The sequence below is a fragment of the Schistocerca americana genome, chromosome 10 (assembly GCF_021461395.2).
Source record: "Schistocerca americana isolate TAMUIC-IGC-003095 chromosome 10, iqSchAmer2.1, whole genome shotgun sequence".
NCBI classification, from domain to species: Eukaryota; Metazoa; Arthropoda; class Insecta; order Orthoptera; family Acrididae; genus Schistocerca; species Schistocerca americana.
Window position 1 is genome coordinate 48,760,395 of NC_060128.1, and position 20,675 is coordinate 48,781,069.

A 20,675-nucleotide genomic window follows, 5' to 3' on the forward strand; every position below is an offset into this window, starting at 1 on the left:
TCATAGACAATCCTGCCTTTATAGGTGGAGTAAGGCAGAAATAGCAATCACTGTATGGTTTGTAGGCTCCTACCAAATCATAGGCACAGTGAAAACCATAGATTGTTTCTTCTTTTTCAGCCATTCTCGCAGTGTAACTGAACATGCGTTGCAACATACATGTGGAGCGCAAGACTTATCTTGGTCCCCTACTTTCATACCGAACTAATACTGATAGGCAGTCTTTACAAGAGGCGTCAGATTGCGTTTCTGTGAGGAAAATGTTATTTCACCACAAAGATAGCAAAAGTTATTCACCATATTTACACATTTTCGTGGCATTTTTACAAATTTTACACTAAAAAAGCACTCGTGAACCAGAAATTTTACATTAATTTGAGTAGAAGCTACATGTAATTCACAGTCACAGCAACAGTATCTATGTTTATGACTTACAAACAGCTGAAGAGCATTTGTGTTTTGTTATTTGACAGGTGTGCCAACTGCCAAAAAAAAATTCCCCCAAATTTAAAATCTTCACTCTAAAAAATGAAATGTCACTTTATCTTCAAAATAAGAGCTAATCTGTCATTTTTATGGTGATTTTTGAATTCAGCAGATGGAAATACATGTAAATTTACTATTTTTAGGCCCAAAACATTTTCATTGTTGCCCAGTGAAATCGGTACCACTGCTGCATATGTAAAATATGCCAGTTCTTGTATAAACCCAATACGAATGGGCAAACATTTTGAAATCGACCATGTGTTTGAAATATTCTCAATAAAACAGCTGATTGAATTATCGAGTAACACATGAAAAGATAATTAAAGTCTTAATATGACATTAGATATTCTTTTGAAGAATGGGAATCGTTAAAGGCAAAGCTTCCAACTGGGCCATGAAAATAACCACTTTGTGTTTGAAATCTTGTTTTCTGCAAAGTAACATTCACTATGTCGGATGACAGACACATACAGATTATTTCTTTGTCTTACACGTAGTGACTGGACAAAGTTTTTCTTTCCAAACACTGTTGTCATTAACAAGTATCGTCAGGGAGGCAATGTACATCGATGTTGTTGCTGCGGCATCATAATTCCGCTTTTGAACTTTCGTTTTGCTATGTTATTATATTAGGTCTTGGAGCGCACACGTGCAGTTATACAGTCTCAACACTGCAACCATCCGTCCCCCCTCCTATCTTTTTTAAAAATTGCTTCTGTGCACTAGCTGGCAAATTTGAGTTACTTTATGTTACTGTAATATCATTACAGGACTAACTGCTACTATCTTTAAAATTTCTTTAAATGTTTCTTAACTACGATACAGGATTTTTATAATAATAACCTGCAATTTCAGTTTATCTTGGACTGTTTTCCTGATGTAAAGACATTATTCCTCATATGCGAGGTTTGTTCGTTATTTATACACGAGTTCAAGTACATTCATTGCCTGACAGGTGTGTGTGTGTGTGTGTGTGTGTGTGTGTGTGTGTGTGTGTGTGTGTGTGTTGAACTGAACAGTGCTACTAATACTATACTGCAAATGGTTGTCAGTGAGAGGCCAAATGTTTCCTTGAAAGTATCCACCATGTGAATTTTGACTTTGTGACAGTAGGACCTCCTCCTTTGGTATCATCTAAAAATTATTGATTGCATCACATTAAAATACAGGGGAGCATAACAATTGTGTTATCAATTTGCGGTCATCTGTGTGCGCTTTTAATAAATTTTGCTTATGTCTTGACCACACTTTTATTTTTCATCAACCTTCACATCAACATTCTTGAGCACGAGACAAGTGTAAACTTGCAAAGAGCACTTGTCTTGTGCTCGAGAATGTTGGCACAAGTCGAAATGCGTAAGGTTGATGAAAAATATAAGTGTGGTCAAGATGTAAGTAAAAGTTATTAAAAATTGTGTTATCTGTTTTAGAGGACTCATCAGAGCCAGCTGGATACCTTCCAACTAACGTTCAGGTAACTTCATAGATAGTTCATTCAACAGGTACAGAGGTGCACACGATAACATGTCCAGAGCAGTTAAAGGAATCTGCTCAGAGCCAAACCTCAAAATAGTGAATGAAAGAATCAGAGATAGAAGTCCAGTTACTATTCAGGCATTTTAAAGTAGTTTTGGCAACAATTCTGCAATGCAGATAGCTTGAAGAACAAATATTATAAAATTATTCAAATTTTTATCACTTTCCTTGATAGCCCTTCTGCATTAAAAACTGTAGGCAGATACACAGTAATAACAATTTTGACAATATAATGAAAAGGATAGATTGCTATTCACCATGTACTGGAGATGTTGAGTAAGCTTTCAGTCAACAGACCTTCTTCTGAACTAGACGACATACAGACACACGTACACATTAACGCAAAAGCATTTCATACACACGGGACCACTGTCTCTGACTGTCTTCGGCAGCCGGGTGCAGTGGTCGTGTGTTTAAGAGTTGCATTTGTGCAAATTTTCTTTTGTGTGTTGTCTAATTCAGAAGAAAACGCGTTGGCCAAAAGCTTACTTCTTTAGCATTATTTTTGTCGTGCCTGTCTACGACTCGTCTCCATTATTTAGTTAGTAGCAATCTATCCTTTCCGTTATATTATTTATTCCATCGTGGATTTTCTGTTGTTTGCAATAATAATTTTGTTTCATTTATTTATCTTTATTCGTATAAGGATTAACTCTCAATGATACAGGATTCGTCAAGGTAACACAGTGAAAATCAATAGGCCAAACACAGAGCTTACATAACATACTTTACGAGAATAGGACAGGTAGTTTACAGCGATAGGACAGGTGTTCGTCGTGACTCGATTGAGGAATGGTCCCGGTATTTTCCTCAGCTACGTAGGAAAACCCAAATCGGGACGGCCGGACAGAGCAGCTCCGTCCGCCCGAGTACGAGGTCACTGTCTTAACAGCTGCAGTGTGTCATTCGGTAATTCCCTTTCGTACAGTGTTCCTCGATTTGCGTGCGAGTCGTCGCAGGTAACTTGCGACGTAAAACGTAGTTTCGATCTTCATTACTGCATCCACTGAGGACACCTGCTGATGGCTCGTAGCCCATTTGTAGGTACTTGCAGTGTTAAACAGAACTCTGTTCAGCCTAACGAGGGGAGGCCACGACATTGGGCTTGCAGATTTACTTCAAACTTTGTACACGTGTGGTAGACCATAGAAACAAGTAGTGGGGTTCACTTCTCTCACAATTCCGACAAAATAACAAGAGAAGTTGTACACGTCTATTACGTAATGAAGTATCTTTGCAGAGGCGTCGGGCTTCGAGAATTCGCTTCGTACAACAGACGTGTAGGAGACGACGGTTCGACTCCCCCTCGAACTTAATTTATAATCTATATTTTTTCCATCACTGGTCGTAATTATTTAAATTATATGACTTTTGGGAGGTAATAAAATTTAAGAAAAACCACGTGTATTTGCATGAAATTTCAGTGACTTTCATGTTAGTAGAGTACTTACCATTTTAATTAAGTTTAATTATTAGAACAAATATATTTATATAGATGGACAAGCAAATTAAGAAACACACAGAGTCCACCCGAAAATGTACGATTTGCAAAATCCCGTACACGTGCAGTCTGGTAAGGTATCTGCAACTAGTTCGCACCTTGACACTTCGAGCAGCAGACACGGGGGGCAGGCCTCATTTGGCAGTTAACCTGTCGAACAGTGAGACATTGCTAATGTATCAAGAATGAATACTGTTGGTGTGAATTTTTTTTAATATCACAGAATTTACACTCGTACTACAAAAATGATTTGACCGGAAACGAACTGTCGCCTTATTCACCTTCGTCTTACACAGCTCGAGCACTAACCAGTTCCCCCCTCCCTGTCGGTCGGAGAGGATATCGTAAACCCCTGTTGTAATCGATTGTGGAATATTTCAGTCAGTTTTTTTTTATCTCAGAGAGCAGAACACAGTGAGCTACCGTGCCGGCTACCACTCGACTGACACAAACTCTGACATTCGGCACCTACGCACGGACACACGAGTTATGTAATAGACGCGTAAAACTTCTCTTACGATGTTCTCAGAATTGCCAGAGTGGTGCACGTTACTACCTTGCACATTGTGTTGTTTTAATGGCCTACCGAAGGTATACAAAATTTCAAGGAAAACTGTGATCCTAACGTCGTGGCCTGCTACTGTAAGACATCCACCGATGATTCCTGGCCTGTGAAGATGTTACTGTGCCCCTTGCCTCAATTCTGGACTCGGCACTCAATTGTTCACCTGAAAAGCTAAGTCGACACACGTCACAATCATGTATTATACATCTCGACAGATAATCCTTGTGAAATGTGACGAGGTGCTGTAGCTATTCGCTTTCATTACTATCTACTTGCTCTGTGTCCTCTAAATAATCTTTTATTGTGCAATATGCACTAGACCCTATTTGTCAAGACCATTTTAGTTGCCTTTTTTTAAAAAAAAGTTTTAGCTATGTCTTTAACTTCCTTTGGAAATTTATTACAAAATTTTATCCCTGGATATAAAATGCTGTTTTGAGCTTATTGTTTGTTTTTCCTGGGTAACAGTAACTCTGAAACTTGTTCCACGATTATGTATATAACTTCTCCTTTCGTCAATTAAATTCAATATATCTTCTGTTACCCGAGGATTTCTACTAGCTCTCGTCTTTTTACCTACTTGGTGCTCTGCTGCCTTCACTATTTCATCCTTCAAACCTACCCGTTCTTCTTCTACTGTATTTCTTTCCCCCATTCCTGTCAATCATTCCCTTATGCTCTCCCTGAAACTCTTTACAACCTCTGGTTATTTGAGTTTATCCAGGTCCCATCTCCTTAAAGTCACACACCTACTCTGGATAATGTAATATGCCACTCTATTTAACATTCGCTAACAACAACACTAAACAACAAAACTTTTCATAAAATATGCAAGTTTCTCGACGCGCTTCCTCGACTGTTACTTTGCAGTGAAATACTAATCTCGCCACAGGGTATTCACAGAAAATGCTCAATAGTCGACCATTGTGGCACCCGTTTGGCCACTGGCACCTTTTACTGTAGCCTGGTGGAGACCAGAACCTGCTGAACTACCGCTCTGACTTTCTCCTCAGCATGCCATTTATTTGCCATGCTCGGCCACTCATCTTATGCCTCCTTCTTTGATGACTCCTTTGATTGCCAGTATGGGGCCTGCCCCTCTTCTGTCTTACCTCCTGGAGTTGCTTTTAGCTCTTGCTCCTGCGGCTTAACTACACAGTACCTGTCACTTTCCCGACGGGTGTGAACCCTTCACCACCTTGGCTTCGTGCGGCAGCTTGTGTTCACCTCGGTATTTGTTCACTTCCTAAGGACACTGCTCCATCCGCGCTCTATTACCCCCAGTTTCACTAACTTTGTGGTGCTACCTTTGTCTGCACTGACGGCTCTTGGACTGTTTATGGTGTCGGGTGTGACTTTGTCATCGGCACCAACATATTTCAGTACTGGCTTCCGGAACACAGCTCAATATTTAAAGCAGAGCTCTTCGACCCGTATCGGGCCATGCGGTACGTCCAAGTACGCAGGCTTTTCAATTGCATCATCTGCTAAGGCTCTCTCAGTAACTTCCAAAGCCTCTGTGTGCTGTACACCGTCCATCCCTTAGTGTGACGGGTCCAGGAAAAGCTGTTATTTGCTCACTCTTGATGGAGCCACTGTGACGTTCACGGGGGTTCCTGGTCATGTCAGTCTGACAGGAAATGATGCCACCGATGCTGCTGCCGAGGCTGCAATACTTATATCACGGCCCGCTAGTTCTCGCATTCCCTCCGACGATCTCTGTGTTGCCGTCTGTCAGCAGGTGGTGTCACTTTGCCATCACCACCGGTTCTCCCTTCATTTGAAGAAGCTCCGCATTATTAAGCCTCTCCCAGTGTGGACGACCTCCTCTCGGCTGTCTCGCTACGAGGAAATCATTTTAACTAGGTTGTAGCCATTGCCACTTCTCGAGTGGTGCTTCCCCACCACTTTGTGCACCTGTTGCTCAACATTTGACAGTCTGTCATTTCCTGACGGAATGCCCTTATTTTAACGTATTACATTGTCGTTTGTGTATACTGTCTGAGTATTCGGCCATCTTAACGAATAGTGCACGGGCCGTTGACCGTCGTAGCAATGTGGTGAAGGCCATTTAATTTTTAGTTCTGGACCTTCATTTTTCTAACACGTATTTTATAGACCTTTCTCCGTGTCCCTCTTTTTAGCCGTCTTCTCTTCTGTCGATTGTGATTGATGTGTAGACATTTTTAATTCCTCTTGTCTTCGTGTTCTACAGTTTTGACATGGGTGCGTATGGCCATTGTTGCTTTTGCACCCTAAAACAAAACTAAACAAAACAAAACTTTTCTCTCACGACGTGCTGAAAGCTTTGGATCAAGGCAGTCAAGTAGAGGCAGTATTTCTTGATTTCCGAAAAGCATTTGACTCAGTACTAATCGAGTAAAATTTGTGACTGGATAAACGACTTCTTTGTAGTATGTTATCTCAGATGGAGAGTCATTGCCAGATGTAGAAGTAACTTCAGGTGTGTTCGTGAGAAGTGTGTTGGGACCTTTGCTGTTCATGTGTATAATGACCATGCAGACAATATTAACAGTAACGTCAGACTTTTTGCAGATGACGGGGTTATCTGTAATGAAGTAGTGTCTGAAAGAAGCTGCATAAATATTCAGTCAGACTTTGATGAGATTTTAAAGTGGTGCAAAGATTGGCAACTTGCTTTAAATGTTCAGAAATGTAAAATTGTGCACTTCATAAAACGAAAAAAAATGTAGAATACTATGACTGTAATATCAGTTAGTCACTATTGGAATTGACCAACTCGTACAAATACTTGGGTGTAGCAGTGTGTAGGGATATGAGATGGAATGAGCATATAGGCTCAGTTGTGGGTGAAACAGGATGTAGACTTTAGTTTATAAGTAGAATACTGGGGAAGTGCAGCCAGTCTGCAAAGGAGGTTGCTGACAAATCACTCATATGACCCATTCTAAAATATTGGTCAAGTGTTTGGGACCCATACCAAATAAGACCAACAGTGGATATTGAATGTATACAGAGAAGGGCACCACAAATGGTCATAGGTTTTTCTGACCTGTGGGAGAGTGTTACTGAGACGCTGAAGAAACTGAACGGGCAGACTCTCGAAGATAGGTGTAAACTATCCTGAGGAAGTCTGCTAACAAAGTTTCAAGAACCGACCTTAAAAGATGACTCCAGGCATATTCTACAACCCACTATGTATCGCTCATGTAGGGATTGTGAGGATAAAATTAGAACAATTACAGCACGCACCTAGGCTTACAAACAGTCATTCTTGCCACACGCCATACACAAATGGAACGGGAAGAAACCCTGATAACTGGTGCAATGGGGCATAACCTCTGCCGTGGACTTTTTCCGTGGTTTGCAGAGTACAGGTGTAGATGTAAAGTGTGGGGCTGTAGCAGTCTGTTATCCACAATTCCTGCCAACACATCAGTGGTAAAGCAGACCTGATGCCTTACATCCACGATCGCTGTAGAACTGGAATCTCCCTAAACGTGGTTCTTGTGTTAATTTGTTGTCCCACTCTGTGTGAATCCTGTCACGTGCGTAAAGATCTCGAGTGCTCAGTGCTAAACTCCATTCGCACAACTGTCATGTAACACAATGGTATTGTGCCGTGAGAGCCGTATGTGATGTAAATGAAGTAATTCTCCACACAGGAGGCCAGTTTATGCTTCCAGCAGCTGCAATTCTTCCTCTTGTCGTGGCCCTCACTCCACCCTATTCGTCGTGGGAACTGAATGAGCCTTATTGCAAATATAACGTCCCACTGACAGTGTTGCCTGTAGCTGAATATCTCAACGTTTGCATTGTGCTCGTCCTGCAGAACTGACAACTGTGTCCTGATACAAGGTCTCTTTTTCTCAAACACCTTTTATAGCTGAGCCCAAGTTTGTGGCAGATTTCTCGCCCTTTGGAAAACTGTTGATAGTTTGGTAATTGACTGTCTATATTAGATCTGTCTATGTTCTGTGCTCCCTGTGCTCTTCATTCCATTAAACATGTCCTGTAGAAGCTCTTCCTTGCTTTGGCGAAGGGGACGCAGTATCGTTGACAAATTGAATTATCGATAGCCTTTCGCTCTTCATTTAATACACATTTCATTTATTGCTGCTTCAGTATACAGGGTGAGCATCAGAGGAGAAAATTTGCCTCCTCACCTTACGCCCTTTTTAATTGGATCGCTTCTCTCTCGGTATTCATTTCTTATTGTCCCCTCTCAGTTGTTGGACATGTTGTGTACTCACCTGTCCTTATCCGGCCCGCAGAATAAATTCATTGGAGAGAGTGAGGTGCTCACATTCTACTCCATCCGGGGCACATTTTCAGTTATTTCCACCGACGCTTGGCTCGCTACATTATTACTGCTTTCTTACTGGCTCTACAGTCAGTAAAAGCTTTACTGAGCTCTGCTGTCATGTTTCAGCAACTTCAGCCATTTTGTGCAGTACAAACAGCATGTGATTTGTGCCTATTTATTTTGTGCAAATGTACAGATGCCAGGGGGAAGTTAACAAGCCCTTGTACATTCAGTACTATAGTCAATGTGTTAAAGTACGGTCCATTCACATTAATGGGGCGTGTGCAGTTGGAGTCATACGGGACCTCTGATACATCTAGATACGACTCTTGAGAGATGATATGTACGTAAGCATCCTGTCTGATCATCTGGATCCATTCATGTCCATTGTGCATTCCAATGGACTTGGGCAATTCCAGCAGGACAATGTGACACCCCACACGTCCAGAATTGCCACATAGTGGCTCCAGGATCACTCTTCTGAATTTAAACACTTCTGCTGGCCCCCAAACTCACCAGACATGAACACTATTGTGCAGATGTGCTGTTCAGAAGAGATCTCCACCTCTTCATACACTTATGGATTTATGGTCAGCCCTGCAGGATTCATGGTGTCAGTTCCCTCCAGCACTACTTCAGACATTAGTTGAATCCATGCCATATTGTGTTGCAGCACTTCTGCGTGCTTGGGGGGGGGGGGGGGGGGTCGCTTTCTTTGACTTGAGTCTTCAGTGTATTTTTCTATGACATATGTTTTACAGTTATCACAATGATTGGTTTGCATTACTGAAAACGTTTTTAAAAAGTCAGTTAATTAGTTAATTTGATATAACATGAATAGCTTGCAGTATGTACAAAATTACATAAAATAAAAAAATGTAGATTTATGAAAGAGTTAAAAGTCAAACTAGTAAACCGTTGAATAGATGAATGTGGAGATACACGGAAGAATTGTGTCGAAAGAATGTCAGATACACAGTTACCGCTTCCAAGCCGTGAGCATGTACTACACAGAAAATGAAATCTTGGAAGTGACGACGACAATGACAATGACAAATAGATCATTATGTACACAGAAATCAAGTTATAGCAAACACTTTGCAAATGTTGAAAGCAACAGTTCTCAGAGTGATTGTTGTTTCAATAAACCCGCTGTAAAATGACTGCCAAGGCAGGACAGTGGCGACTCGGAACTACAGGTGGTGAGGGTCGACGCCCGACCCATCTTGCACTGTTCTCCATACTCGCAGTAGGCAACAGTGGCACAAAAATTACAGACCAATCGTGAAATGTGCCGATTTAACAATGGTTCCAGGGTACCATTCGTATCAGTTCATCACCCCATAAACTTTAACATTCTGGACACTACTGTTTTGCCTTTATTCATGCGGGTCAGTATTATCATGTCACGTGACATGGCAGCCCTCGGGCTCAAATAATATAAATATATCAATCCTGCCTGCAGGTCACCGAAGGCTGCCCGTGCCTGCAATAAGTAATTAACACTGGATTTCATTTTCGCTGTGTGTTGCATCTGGCATTTCTGTTATGTACGAAGATACAGCATCACACACTGGGTTGTGTGTCTAAAGACAGTCGCAAAAAAGTCACAGGTCAGGTCCAGTATTTCATAATCACATATTTGATTTACTAGCCAACAATTTAGAAACATATTCAGTGCTTGAAAGCAGTCATGAAATATCGGCAAAATTTAAATGCTGCTACAGCCTGTGCAACTATGATGAGCTGAATACTGAATGTTCACAACTTACAGGCCCATGTTGTTTGCTCTTCAAGAAAGGAATCATATATGAGCACAAGTGTGTTCAATTTTTATTTAAAAAAGCAATTTTATGAATATAGATGTGTAGTTATTCTTGTTTGTTTGTAATTGTTGTAAAGCTTTGTAACGTAACCTATTAAAGGCTTTACTTACCCGAAGTATGTGATACCCTCCAAATTCAACCAGTTTAACGAGTATTTATGATTATAGAAAAGTTATTGTGTATGTTAACAATGATTGCATAACATGTCTCCATAAACAGTCAACCCATTAAATTATACTGAATAACTGACCCACACAATAAAAGTTAATATCACTTGATCACTGATACAGCAAATGTCATCATGTAAAAACACTAAGTGCATCTTAAATAATTAATATGAAGTATGAAAAATAGTGGCCAACTTACGTATTTTGGATCTCCGTAAATAAAAATCACCCAGTGAAACCTATTTGTTCACTAGGACCGTTTTCACTCAGTATTCACGTAAACACTCCTATTTTAGATGAAAACCAATGTAATTCTTAATAATTCATGTTATTTACTTATTTATGCAACTTAAAGAAGTCAATTGACAAACTTCTAAAAAAACGGCCTTTTTGTAACAAAGAATTATTCTGTCAAGTCAACAAATCTGTCTGTCATTTTAATAACCAGTTAAATTATGTCACTCGATATAAATTAATAACTTTTCTGCACAAATTACGATAACAGATGTACACGTGACTTATAAACCATATCTCTTTTTAGTAGTTCTTTGACAAGGTTATAAATACAAGCAGCAAGAAGGGTCGGGAGCGGAGTCTGAATGTCACTTTGGTAAAGTGTATGTGTGTTATTGTTTGAGGTGGATAAACATTGCAAAGAACATGTAAAAGAAGTGCTACTTTGTGTTGTGTCATTGTTTTTGGTGGACAGTGGAATAAAGATGACCACCAGAGTAATAAATATTTAAAGTTTAAATATTTGTTGGTTTCGCTCATTATTTATCATCAAAAGCATATCAAAAACACAGGACCTCATCTTTTTACCCCTAGACAACCAGATTTAGAGCCAGCATCAGCATCGAGACACAGCAGCGATCCAGCAAGCAGCAGCGATTACCACAATGCATTTTAATGGTGCCAACCTAACATCAAGTGCTAACAAGCTCCGTAAATGGGAGGGAAATAGTGCGATTATAGCAGTATCTATGACTAGGCGACCATTATAGCTTGTAATTACCTGTGGCTTCTTCCACATTCGTAGCACATTCATCTACTGCTTTCACTGTAGATCAGTAAATACACAGTAGACCACACGTATCATTACAGCCCAGAAGGGCTGTAGTGAGTATGTTTGAGGAGGCCACACTCAGAATTGCAGTATTGAGGGGTCTTAGGGCTTGGCTCCCATTTGAGCTAGGAACGTGGGATAAAAAGTTTTTGGTTTACCTCGAACAAGCAGCCATTTTATAGCCATTTGAACAACTGTCTTACTGTAGCTATGTTACAGTATATTAAACAAGGTTTGAACAATGAATCAGAGCTGGTGCCCGGGCAAATTGTGCGAATCGATGAATTCCTTTTGCGAAAGATCTTAACTGTGCTGAAGTCATTTGTATGTGCACTGTTTGAATTTTAGGTGTTTATTTATTAGCCTTTCAGCATGTTTACCATGCATTTGGCTTCATTAGTTGGAGCTATACTGTACATGTACTTTTTAGTTAAATACATACAGTTTTTAACAAATTTACAAATGGATGATTCTCATTACCTGATTTATATTCTGGTATATATTGTTACGTATCTGCACAATCATATGTAAATAAATACATCATTTCTTCCATTACATATCTGCATACTAATTACAGAAGTACAGATACATTGTTCCAGTTTCACAGTATGAATATGATATATCTGCATTTTACGTGAATGAAAAAGTATATTACAATTATTCTTTATTTATTAGTAATTAGATTTTTCCCTCACTATACATGCCCTTCAGGTTATTTTGAAGGCATTCTTCCACCGAATAATGTTCGCATTTTTAAACGATATCTCTAATACTGCCTTAAATTTTCTTTAAGTGAGTATTTTTGCTGATTGCAGCAGTTTATTATCCATCTTCAGTGTTTGTGGCTGTTATGTGTCAGTGACAGCCTTAAATATTGTATGTCTGACATGCAGATGTTTCCATTTATGTGCATATATGCCTTCATTCTCTGAGTACATTTTTTATAGTTTCTTTTACACATCTTAAGCAGTTATTCATATAAAGACTTGGGAGTGTCATTATACTGAGTTGAATGAAGTGTTTCTTGAGGACTCTCTAGTACCCAACTCGTGAATACATATGACTACTTTTTTCTGCCATTTAAAAATGCAGTTTGTACCTAGTGAATTTCTCCATAACAGTACCCCATACTGCATAATAACATAACCAGTAATTATTATAAGAGATTTTACTGCTGCTCTTGCCACATATAAATGACTTTCTGTGTTGCACTGATGATCAAGCCTGACAGGGCTGCAATGATAGAAGAGGCAATAAACAAAATATTTGAAAGTATTGTTTTGTTCTCTGAACTTGAAAGAAAAACAACATTCATATTCTGGTGTTTATAAAATTAATTGCGGAGAATGCAAACATTTTTATATTGGATATACAGGTGCAAGTTTTGCCATTAGATTTATGGAACACGTGAACACCAGTGACAGCTGTAGATCTTCGTTTGGGAGCACTCTTTGGATGACCAATCCTTAATTGAATGACATTTAAAATTCCTTAGACATTCTTCATAAAAGTGAGAAGCGAAGGCTCATAGAAGAGATCAAAATTTACAGTGCATTTGGAGGCCGGGTGTAGGAGATCATTGTATTGTTTCCAGAAAATCTTATAGGGTGTTTATACTGATTCCAGATGTGTGTGAAATTTTGAGCGCAGGAAGGTCTTGGCATGTATTCTTGGGCATGCTTTACATGTAGCTGAGTAATACCTCTTTTAAAATCTTTCAAGGCTTATCCACATTAGTACGTTGTTGTTGTCGCTGTTGTTCTTGTTGTTGTGGTCTTCAGTCCAGAGACTGGTTTGATGCAGCCTTCCGTGCTACTCTATGCTGTGCAAGTTTCTTCATCTCCGAATAACTACTACAACCTACATCCTTCTGAATCTGCTTAGCATATTCATCTCTTAATTCTATTCAGTACCTCCTCAGTTATGTGATCTACCCATCAAATCTTCAACATTCTTCTGTAGCATGACATTTCGAAAGCTTCTGTTCTCTTCTTGTCTAAACTAGTCATTGTCCATGTTTCATTTCCATACATGGCTACACTCCATACAAACACTTTCTGAAATGACTTTGTGACATGTAAATATATACTCAATGTTAACAAATTTCTCTTCTTCAGAAACGATTTCCTTGCCATTGCCAGTCTGCATTTTATATCCTCTCTACTTCGACCATCATCAGTTATTTTTCCCCTCAGGTAGCAAAACTTCTTTACTACTTCAAGTGTCTCATTTCCTAATCTAATTCTCTCAGCATCACATGATTTAATTCGACTACATTCCATTATCCTCATTTTGCTTTTGTTGATGTTCATCTGATATCCTCCTTTCATGGCACTGTCCATTCCATTCAACTGCTCTTCCAGGTTCCCATGTTAGTACATCACGTGCATAATATGGACACATCGTGCGTGATTGAAACTTACCATTGAAAGAGCCAGTTGTGATAAGATGTATGTAGGTGTTACGTACTTTTAATCTGCATTTATGACATTACTACTGTTGGTCCTTTTTCAACATTACTATACATACTACAATCCACAGTGGATACATGTCATGTGATCCTGACCTCACGCTGCCTGCACGGTTATGCCCTTGTCATTGTAGCACAGTCGTGATCTTACTATATGAGCGATTCATTTGCGTCTAATGTGGATCAGTTATTTTATTTTATATGCAAGTGCAATGCTGTTCGTATGCTTGCCTCATGGCTTGTGGAAACATGGGTATATTTATGCTACCATCGTATCTGATACGTTACAGCATTTTGTGGCTTTATGTTGTAGAATGGGCTGTAACATTACTTATGTTTTCAGTTACTTTATTTTTGCTACCAGTGTGTTTTATACAGTGATGATGTTTGCTTTCAATAGGCTTGAAAATGACAAAATGACCAAGTTGCAAACACTGTAACTACTGTCGACAACTGTAAGTCAAATGACTACTTTTAGTGATTCGATCAATCGTGTACAAGGCAAAATATCACATAATCAATAACAATACAGCATGGGGGAAAGGAAATATGTAAAACAGTTCAACGTTCCAGGGTGTGCATTTTGATCAGAAGTCGAATTGGAAATCGAGTATTACAGATATTATCAACTGCTCGAGTTCAGCGATATCTACTGAAAATTTCATTACTGATTTTGGTTACGAGAATATTAGAATGGCTTACTGCGCATCATTCCATTCATTGATATTGTGTGGAATAATTTACTTTGGTGATTACTCGCTTTTAGAGAATGTATTCACTGTACAGAAAAATGCCCGACAAGTAATATCACGTGTCCATCCTTGAATGTCTTATAGATGGTTGTTTAACAGAATTAAGCATACTAACAGCAGCTTCACAATTAAGCGTATTGTGAAGAATCGGACACAATTTTAAAATAATTGTAGCATTCGTAAACTTAACACTAGCAACTAAAGTAGCCTCCGCTGGCCACAGTTTAACCTTACTCCTTCACCAAAAGGAGAAACGTGTGCAACTGTAAAATTGTGTGTCCACCCTTTTAAATCAAAGGTGCTGGCAGATAATGGAAATATTAAAACAAAATTCAGATCATTTCTTATGTTTAGACAACATGTGTGTGGTTGAGATACTGTTATCAAATTTTGTTGTAGAGAAGCTCTTTATATCCTTTCGTTCTCTCGCACCTAAGATTAAATATATGTTTTTCAGTAATGCTTTACTCATGTTACAGTTGAACGAGATCCGAATAAGCGGCGTGTGAAACCTGTCGACACAACTCAGCAATCACTGTTGGATTTTGATCTCGGCGAGAGCTCCGATGACAGTGATTTTCGAATAGAAGATCACTGTGAAGAAAGTGACGACGATTCTATTGACTCAGATGACGACGGAGGAGGGAAAGGTGATTCTCTGTCAAACTGTCGTGTTTGTTACGACTGTATATTTTGTATTCTCCTGACACTATTCTTTTGAACATAATTTATACATCCTACCCCTTACGGCTGAAAAATTTACGGTATTATCCAGGTACAGTGTCTTCTTCTCTCCAGGAAATGGCCTCAAACACCCCCCCCCCCCTCTCCCCCCCACTTTCAGATTTTATCACTTGACATAATAAATTAAATAAATACCTTGAGACATATGTAGGTGAATTGAAATAAAATGGATGCTGGTCAGCTATCAAGAGAGTGTTGGCTAGTGTTAAGGGTGTCCACAGATATCATATGGCGCAGTGGCTGTTGCTTTGCCTCTGTCTGATATGAGCAGCAGAGCAATATAAAACTCACAGGTGTACCATCACACACTGTACATTATTTTGCCCACTATCACTGTTTTATGGAAATTGGCAGCTGTTTACAGTACAGGGTGTTACAAAAAGGTACGGCCAAACTTTCAGGAAACATTCCTCACACACAAATAAAGAAAAGATGTTGTGTGGAAATGTGTCTGGAAACGCTTAATTTCCATGTTAGAGCTCATTTTAGTTTCGTCAGTATGTACTGCACTTCCTCGAATCACCGCCAGTTGGCCCAATTGAAGGAAGGCAATGTTGACTTCGGTGCTTGTGTTGACATGCGACTCATTGATCTACAGTACTAGCATCAAGCACATCAGTACGTAGCAGCAACAGGTTAGTGTTCATCACGAACGTGGTTTTGCAGTCAGTGCAATGTTTACAAATGCAGAGTTGGCAGATGTCCATTTGATGTACAGATTAGCACGGGGCAATAGCCGTGGCCCCCCCTGCGGGTTCGGGGGTTAGAATAGGCCCGTGGTATTCCTGCCTGTCGTAAGAGGCGACTAAAAGGAGTCTCACATGTTTCGTCTTTATGTGATGGTCCCCTCTCGGGTTTGACCTCCATCTTTCTAAATTATTCCGAAGAGCGAGCCAATTGGGGAAGGGCGCCTTACATGGTGCACTGTACCCGTCGTGCAATTAGACCTTTAGCCGTCTTTCTCGTCGTTGCAATGGTGTCCTGCTCGTTTTCGGTCTCTTGGGCGATTACCACGCTGCACTCTGCAGTGTTTCTTTTAACTGCGACGACGACCTTCGCCATTTTTGCACCTAAGATCCAGCACGGTAGCCAGTCCGTTGTGGTGGGGCCGCCATGTACCCTCTTGGTTGTAGCCCCCTGACAACACAGGGATCGCTCTACTGATGCCTGCGCCGTTAACTCCCCACATATGCCAAGGAGTAGATGCCCATCGCCCTGGGGCATCGGGACTCCCGGCAATGGCCGTCCTGCCAGGTGGCTATTGCTGCGGCTGGGTGGCGCCCGTGGGGAGGGCCCTTGGTCGGAGTAGGTGGCATCAGGGCGGATGACCCGCAATGAAGCGTGGTACATCATCTCTCGCTGGCGGCCAGCCGCCAGCAGTCTCTAAGCATTCTCGGGCTCAATTTAATGCTGAAAAGTACGATCCGAAAACGTTCCCCTCTCTGGCCACGCCGTGGGAGGAACGTCAATCTCAGGATGGCAGTAGCAATTATTCGCCCCGATTCTTAGTTTGTACGAGAGCTGATGGGGAGTCTTTTCTCTCCACAAAGCCTCAGTTCTTCGTCGAGCATTTAGAGGACAAGTTTGGGGAGGTGGAGGGCTTGTCAAAAATGCGCTCTGGATCGGTCCTGATCCAAACGGCATCCTCTGCCCAGTCACGACGGTTACTTGCTTGTGACAAGTTGGGGGATGTTGCTGTTACGATCACACCGCATAAGAGTGTAAATATGGTCCAGGGAGTTATTTACCATAAGGACCTTCTTTTGCAGTCTGATGACGAGCTGCGCGCCAACTTGGAGCGCAGAGGTGTACATTTCGTCCGGCGCGTTCATCGGGGTCCGAAGGAAAATCAGATAGCTACCGGTGCCTTCATCTTGGCCTTCGAGGGTGATACGTTACCGGAAAAGGTCAAGGTGATGGTCTACCGATGTGACGTCAGGCCCTATATTCCTCCCCCGATGCGGTGCTTCAAGTGCTGGAAGTTCGGCCATATGTCTTCCCGCTGCACTTCCAGCCTCACATGTAGAGATTGCGGACGCCCGTCTCATCCCGATACTCCATGTGCCCCGCCTCCCATCTGTGTCAACTGCGGGGAGCACCATTCACCTTGCTCGCCAGACTGCAGAATCTTCCAGAAAGAACGCAAAATCGTGGAATATAAGACCCTGGACCGACTGACTTATACTGAGGCCCAAAGGAAATACGACCGATTACATCCCGTGAGAATGACATCATCCTACGCCGCTGCTACAACACCTGTGCTCGCCCCATCAGTTTCGCGACTTCCGGCCGGATCGCTGAGTGGTACAACTCCTCCTGCCCCCTTGCCAGTGGGGGCTCTACCCACCGGGTTGCTCCTGCGCCACCTACCTCAGGGGCAACACCATCCCCCCCATCAGGGACGTCCATCCCTGCTTCTAAGCCGGAGAAGTGTCCAACTTCTTCGGCTTCTCACGCTCGCAAGGGGTCCCTCGGGTCCCTCCCTTCCCAGCTTTCCACCAGTGGGAAGGCTGACGACCGACAGTGGCGTAAGTGCCCGCAATCAGCTGGTCGACGGGCTTCACGATCCTCCTCAGTCCCGGAGACTGAATTGGTGAAGCCCTCCCAGCCAGTTAAACCCAAGGAGCAGCGTGAGAAATCAAAGAAGAAGAGCTCTAAGCCCAAGGAACTCGCGGTGGCAGCCACCCCACCGCCACCTTCCAAATCTGCATCTGAGGACGAGGTGGAGATCCTGGCGTCCGCTGAGGACCTAGATCTCGCCGGTCCCTCAGACGCCATGGATAGCACTAGCACAGGTGCTCAATCGGAGGCAGCAGGTGACCCAGCGTCGTAATCTGCCTTCCCAGTCCCGTCACGCCTTTCCCAGCCATGGACAACACCATCCTCCAGTGGAACTGCAGCGGTTTCTTCCACCATCTAGCTGAGCTCCGCCAACTTATCAGCCTTCACCCTTTCTTCTGCATTGCTCTCCAGGAAACTTGGTTTCCAGCAATGCGAACCCCTGCCCTCCGTGGCTATCGGGGTTATTATAAGAACCGAGCAGCTTATGAAAGGGTGTCTGGTGGCGTCTGCATATATGTCCTTCACACTCTGCACAGCGAGTCTGTCCCTCTCCAGACGCCTTTAGAGGCTGTCGCTGTACGCGTGTGGACGCCACAGGCTGTTACCGTCTGCAGTCTTTACATTCCACCGGATGGTGATGTCTCGCAGCATGTCCTGGCTGCACTGGTCGCCCAATTGCCGCCACCTTTCTTGCTATTGGGCGACTTCAACGCCCATAACCCTCTGTGGAGTGGGTCAGTGGCCACAGGTCGAGGCGCCATCGTTGAGCATTTATTGTCGCAGCTCGATCTCTCGCTGTTAAATGATGGTGCCTTCACACACTTCAGTGTGGCGCATGGCACCTACTCCGCCATTGACCTTTCAATCTGTAGCCATAGCCTCTTACCGTCTGTCCAATGGAGTGTGCATGATGACCTGTGTGGTAGTGACCATTTTCCGATCATTTTGTCACTACCACAGGGCCACTCTTCTGGGCGCCCTAGCAGATGGGCTATGAATAAGGCTGACTGGGACTTGTTCTCCTCCACTGCCGCTTTTGAGCCTCTCTCTACTGATGACATTGATGCGGTGGTTCAATCGGTCACCACCGGCATTGTTACTGCCGCCGACTCTGCCATTCCCCATTCCTGTGGGTCCCCTCAGCGGAAGGCTGTGCTTTGGTGGTCGCCTGAGATCGCTGAAGCGATTAAAGATCGCCGCCGGGCGCTCCAGCGTCACAAGCGACATCCCTCCATCGACCACCTTATCGCCTTCAAACAGCTGCGTGCGCGGGCCCGCCTCCTTATCCGCCAAGGCAAGAAGGAGTGCTGGGAGCGATATGTGTCCACAATTGGCCTCCATGTCACTCCATCGCAGGTCTGGGCCAAGATTCGACGCGTCTACGGCTATCGGACCCCTGCCAGCGTCCCTGCGCTCTCACTGAATGGAGCCGTTTGTACTGACTCCGACGTTATTGCAAATCGCTTAGCAGAGCATTTTGCTATGAGTTCCGCTTCTGCGAATTATCCCCAGGCCTTCCGCTCCATTAAAGAGCGGATGGAACGTCGGAGCCTTGCGTTTCGCACCAACCACCCGGAATCTTACAATGCTCCATTTAGTGAGTGGGAATTTCGCAGTGCCCTAGCTGCTTGCCCTGATACCGCTCCTGGGCCAGATGGCATCCACTGTCAGATGCTGAAACACCTTTCAGTGGACTGCCAGCGGCGCGTTCTCGATCTTTACAACCGTCTTTGGGTCGAGGGGGAGTTTCCGTCGCAATGGCGGGAAGGCATTGTCATCCCCGTTTTGAAACCTGGAAAGAACCCTCTGGAGGTGGACAGCTACCGTCCCATTAGCCTCACCAACATTCTTTGCAAGTTGCTTGAACGGATGGTGAGCCGGCGCTTGAATTGGGTACTGGAGTCTCGGGGCCTCCTGGCTCCATCTCAGGGTGGGTTCCGTAAAGGCCGCTCCGCTGCCGACAATCTGGTGAGCCTGGAGTCGGCCATCCGTACTGCCTTTTCCCGCCGTCAGCACCTGGTCACTGTCTTTTTCGACATGCGGAAGGCGTACGATACGACGTGGCGTCATCACATTCTTTCTACGCTTCATGGATGGGGTCTTAGGGGTCCTCTGCCGATTTTTATCCGCAATTTTCTGTCGTGTCGTACCTTCCGCGTGCAAGTCGCGGCCTCATATAGTTCCTCCCACGTCCAGGAGAACGGTGTGCCACAGGGCTCTGTTTTAAGTGTCTGTCTGTTTTTAATAGCCATTAACAGGCTTGCTGCGGCCGTGGGAAACTCTGTCTCCGCTTCCCTGTATGCTGACGACTTCTGCCTTTATTACAGCTCTCCCGGCATTGCAGCTGTTGAACGTCAGCTACAGGGCGCTATCCGTAGGGCGCAGTCTTGGGCTGTAACGCATGGGTTTCAGTTTTTGGCAGCCAAGACCTGCGTTATGCATTTCTGCCGGCGACGTACTGTCCACCCGGAGCCGCAGCTTTCTCTTAACGGCGAACTTCTTTCGGTGGTGGAATCACACAGGTTTTTGGGGGTGGTTTTCGATGCCCGGTTGACTTGGCTGCCTCATATCCGGCAGCTCAAACAGACGTGTTGGCGGCATCTCAATGCACTGGGATGTTTGAGCCACTCCCGCTGGGGAGCCGACCGCTCTACCCTGTTGCGGCTCTACCAGGCGTTAATCCAGTCCCGTCTGGATTATGGGTGCCTGGCA

At 43.1% G+C, this 20,675-nt stretch overlaps 1 protein-coding gene across 2 annotated transcripts in view; it reads left to right on the forward strand.

The window, feature by feature from the left end:
- Positions 1 to 20,675, forward strand: part of LOC124552239 (PHD finger protein 14) — a 183,044-nt gene that overhangs the window by 15,806 nt on the left and 146,563 nt on the right. For both annotated transcript variants that reach the window (XM_047126521.1, XM_047126522.1), the window contains exon 2: positions 15,137 to 15,307. In XM_047126521.1, coding sequence (XP_046982477.1) covers positions 15,137 to 15,307 — 171 coding nt within the window. The remainder of the gene's footprint in view (positions 1 to 15,136; positions 15,308 to 20,675) is intronic.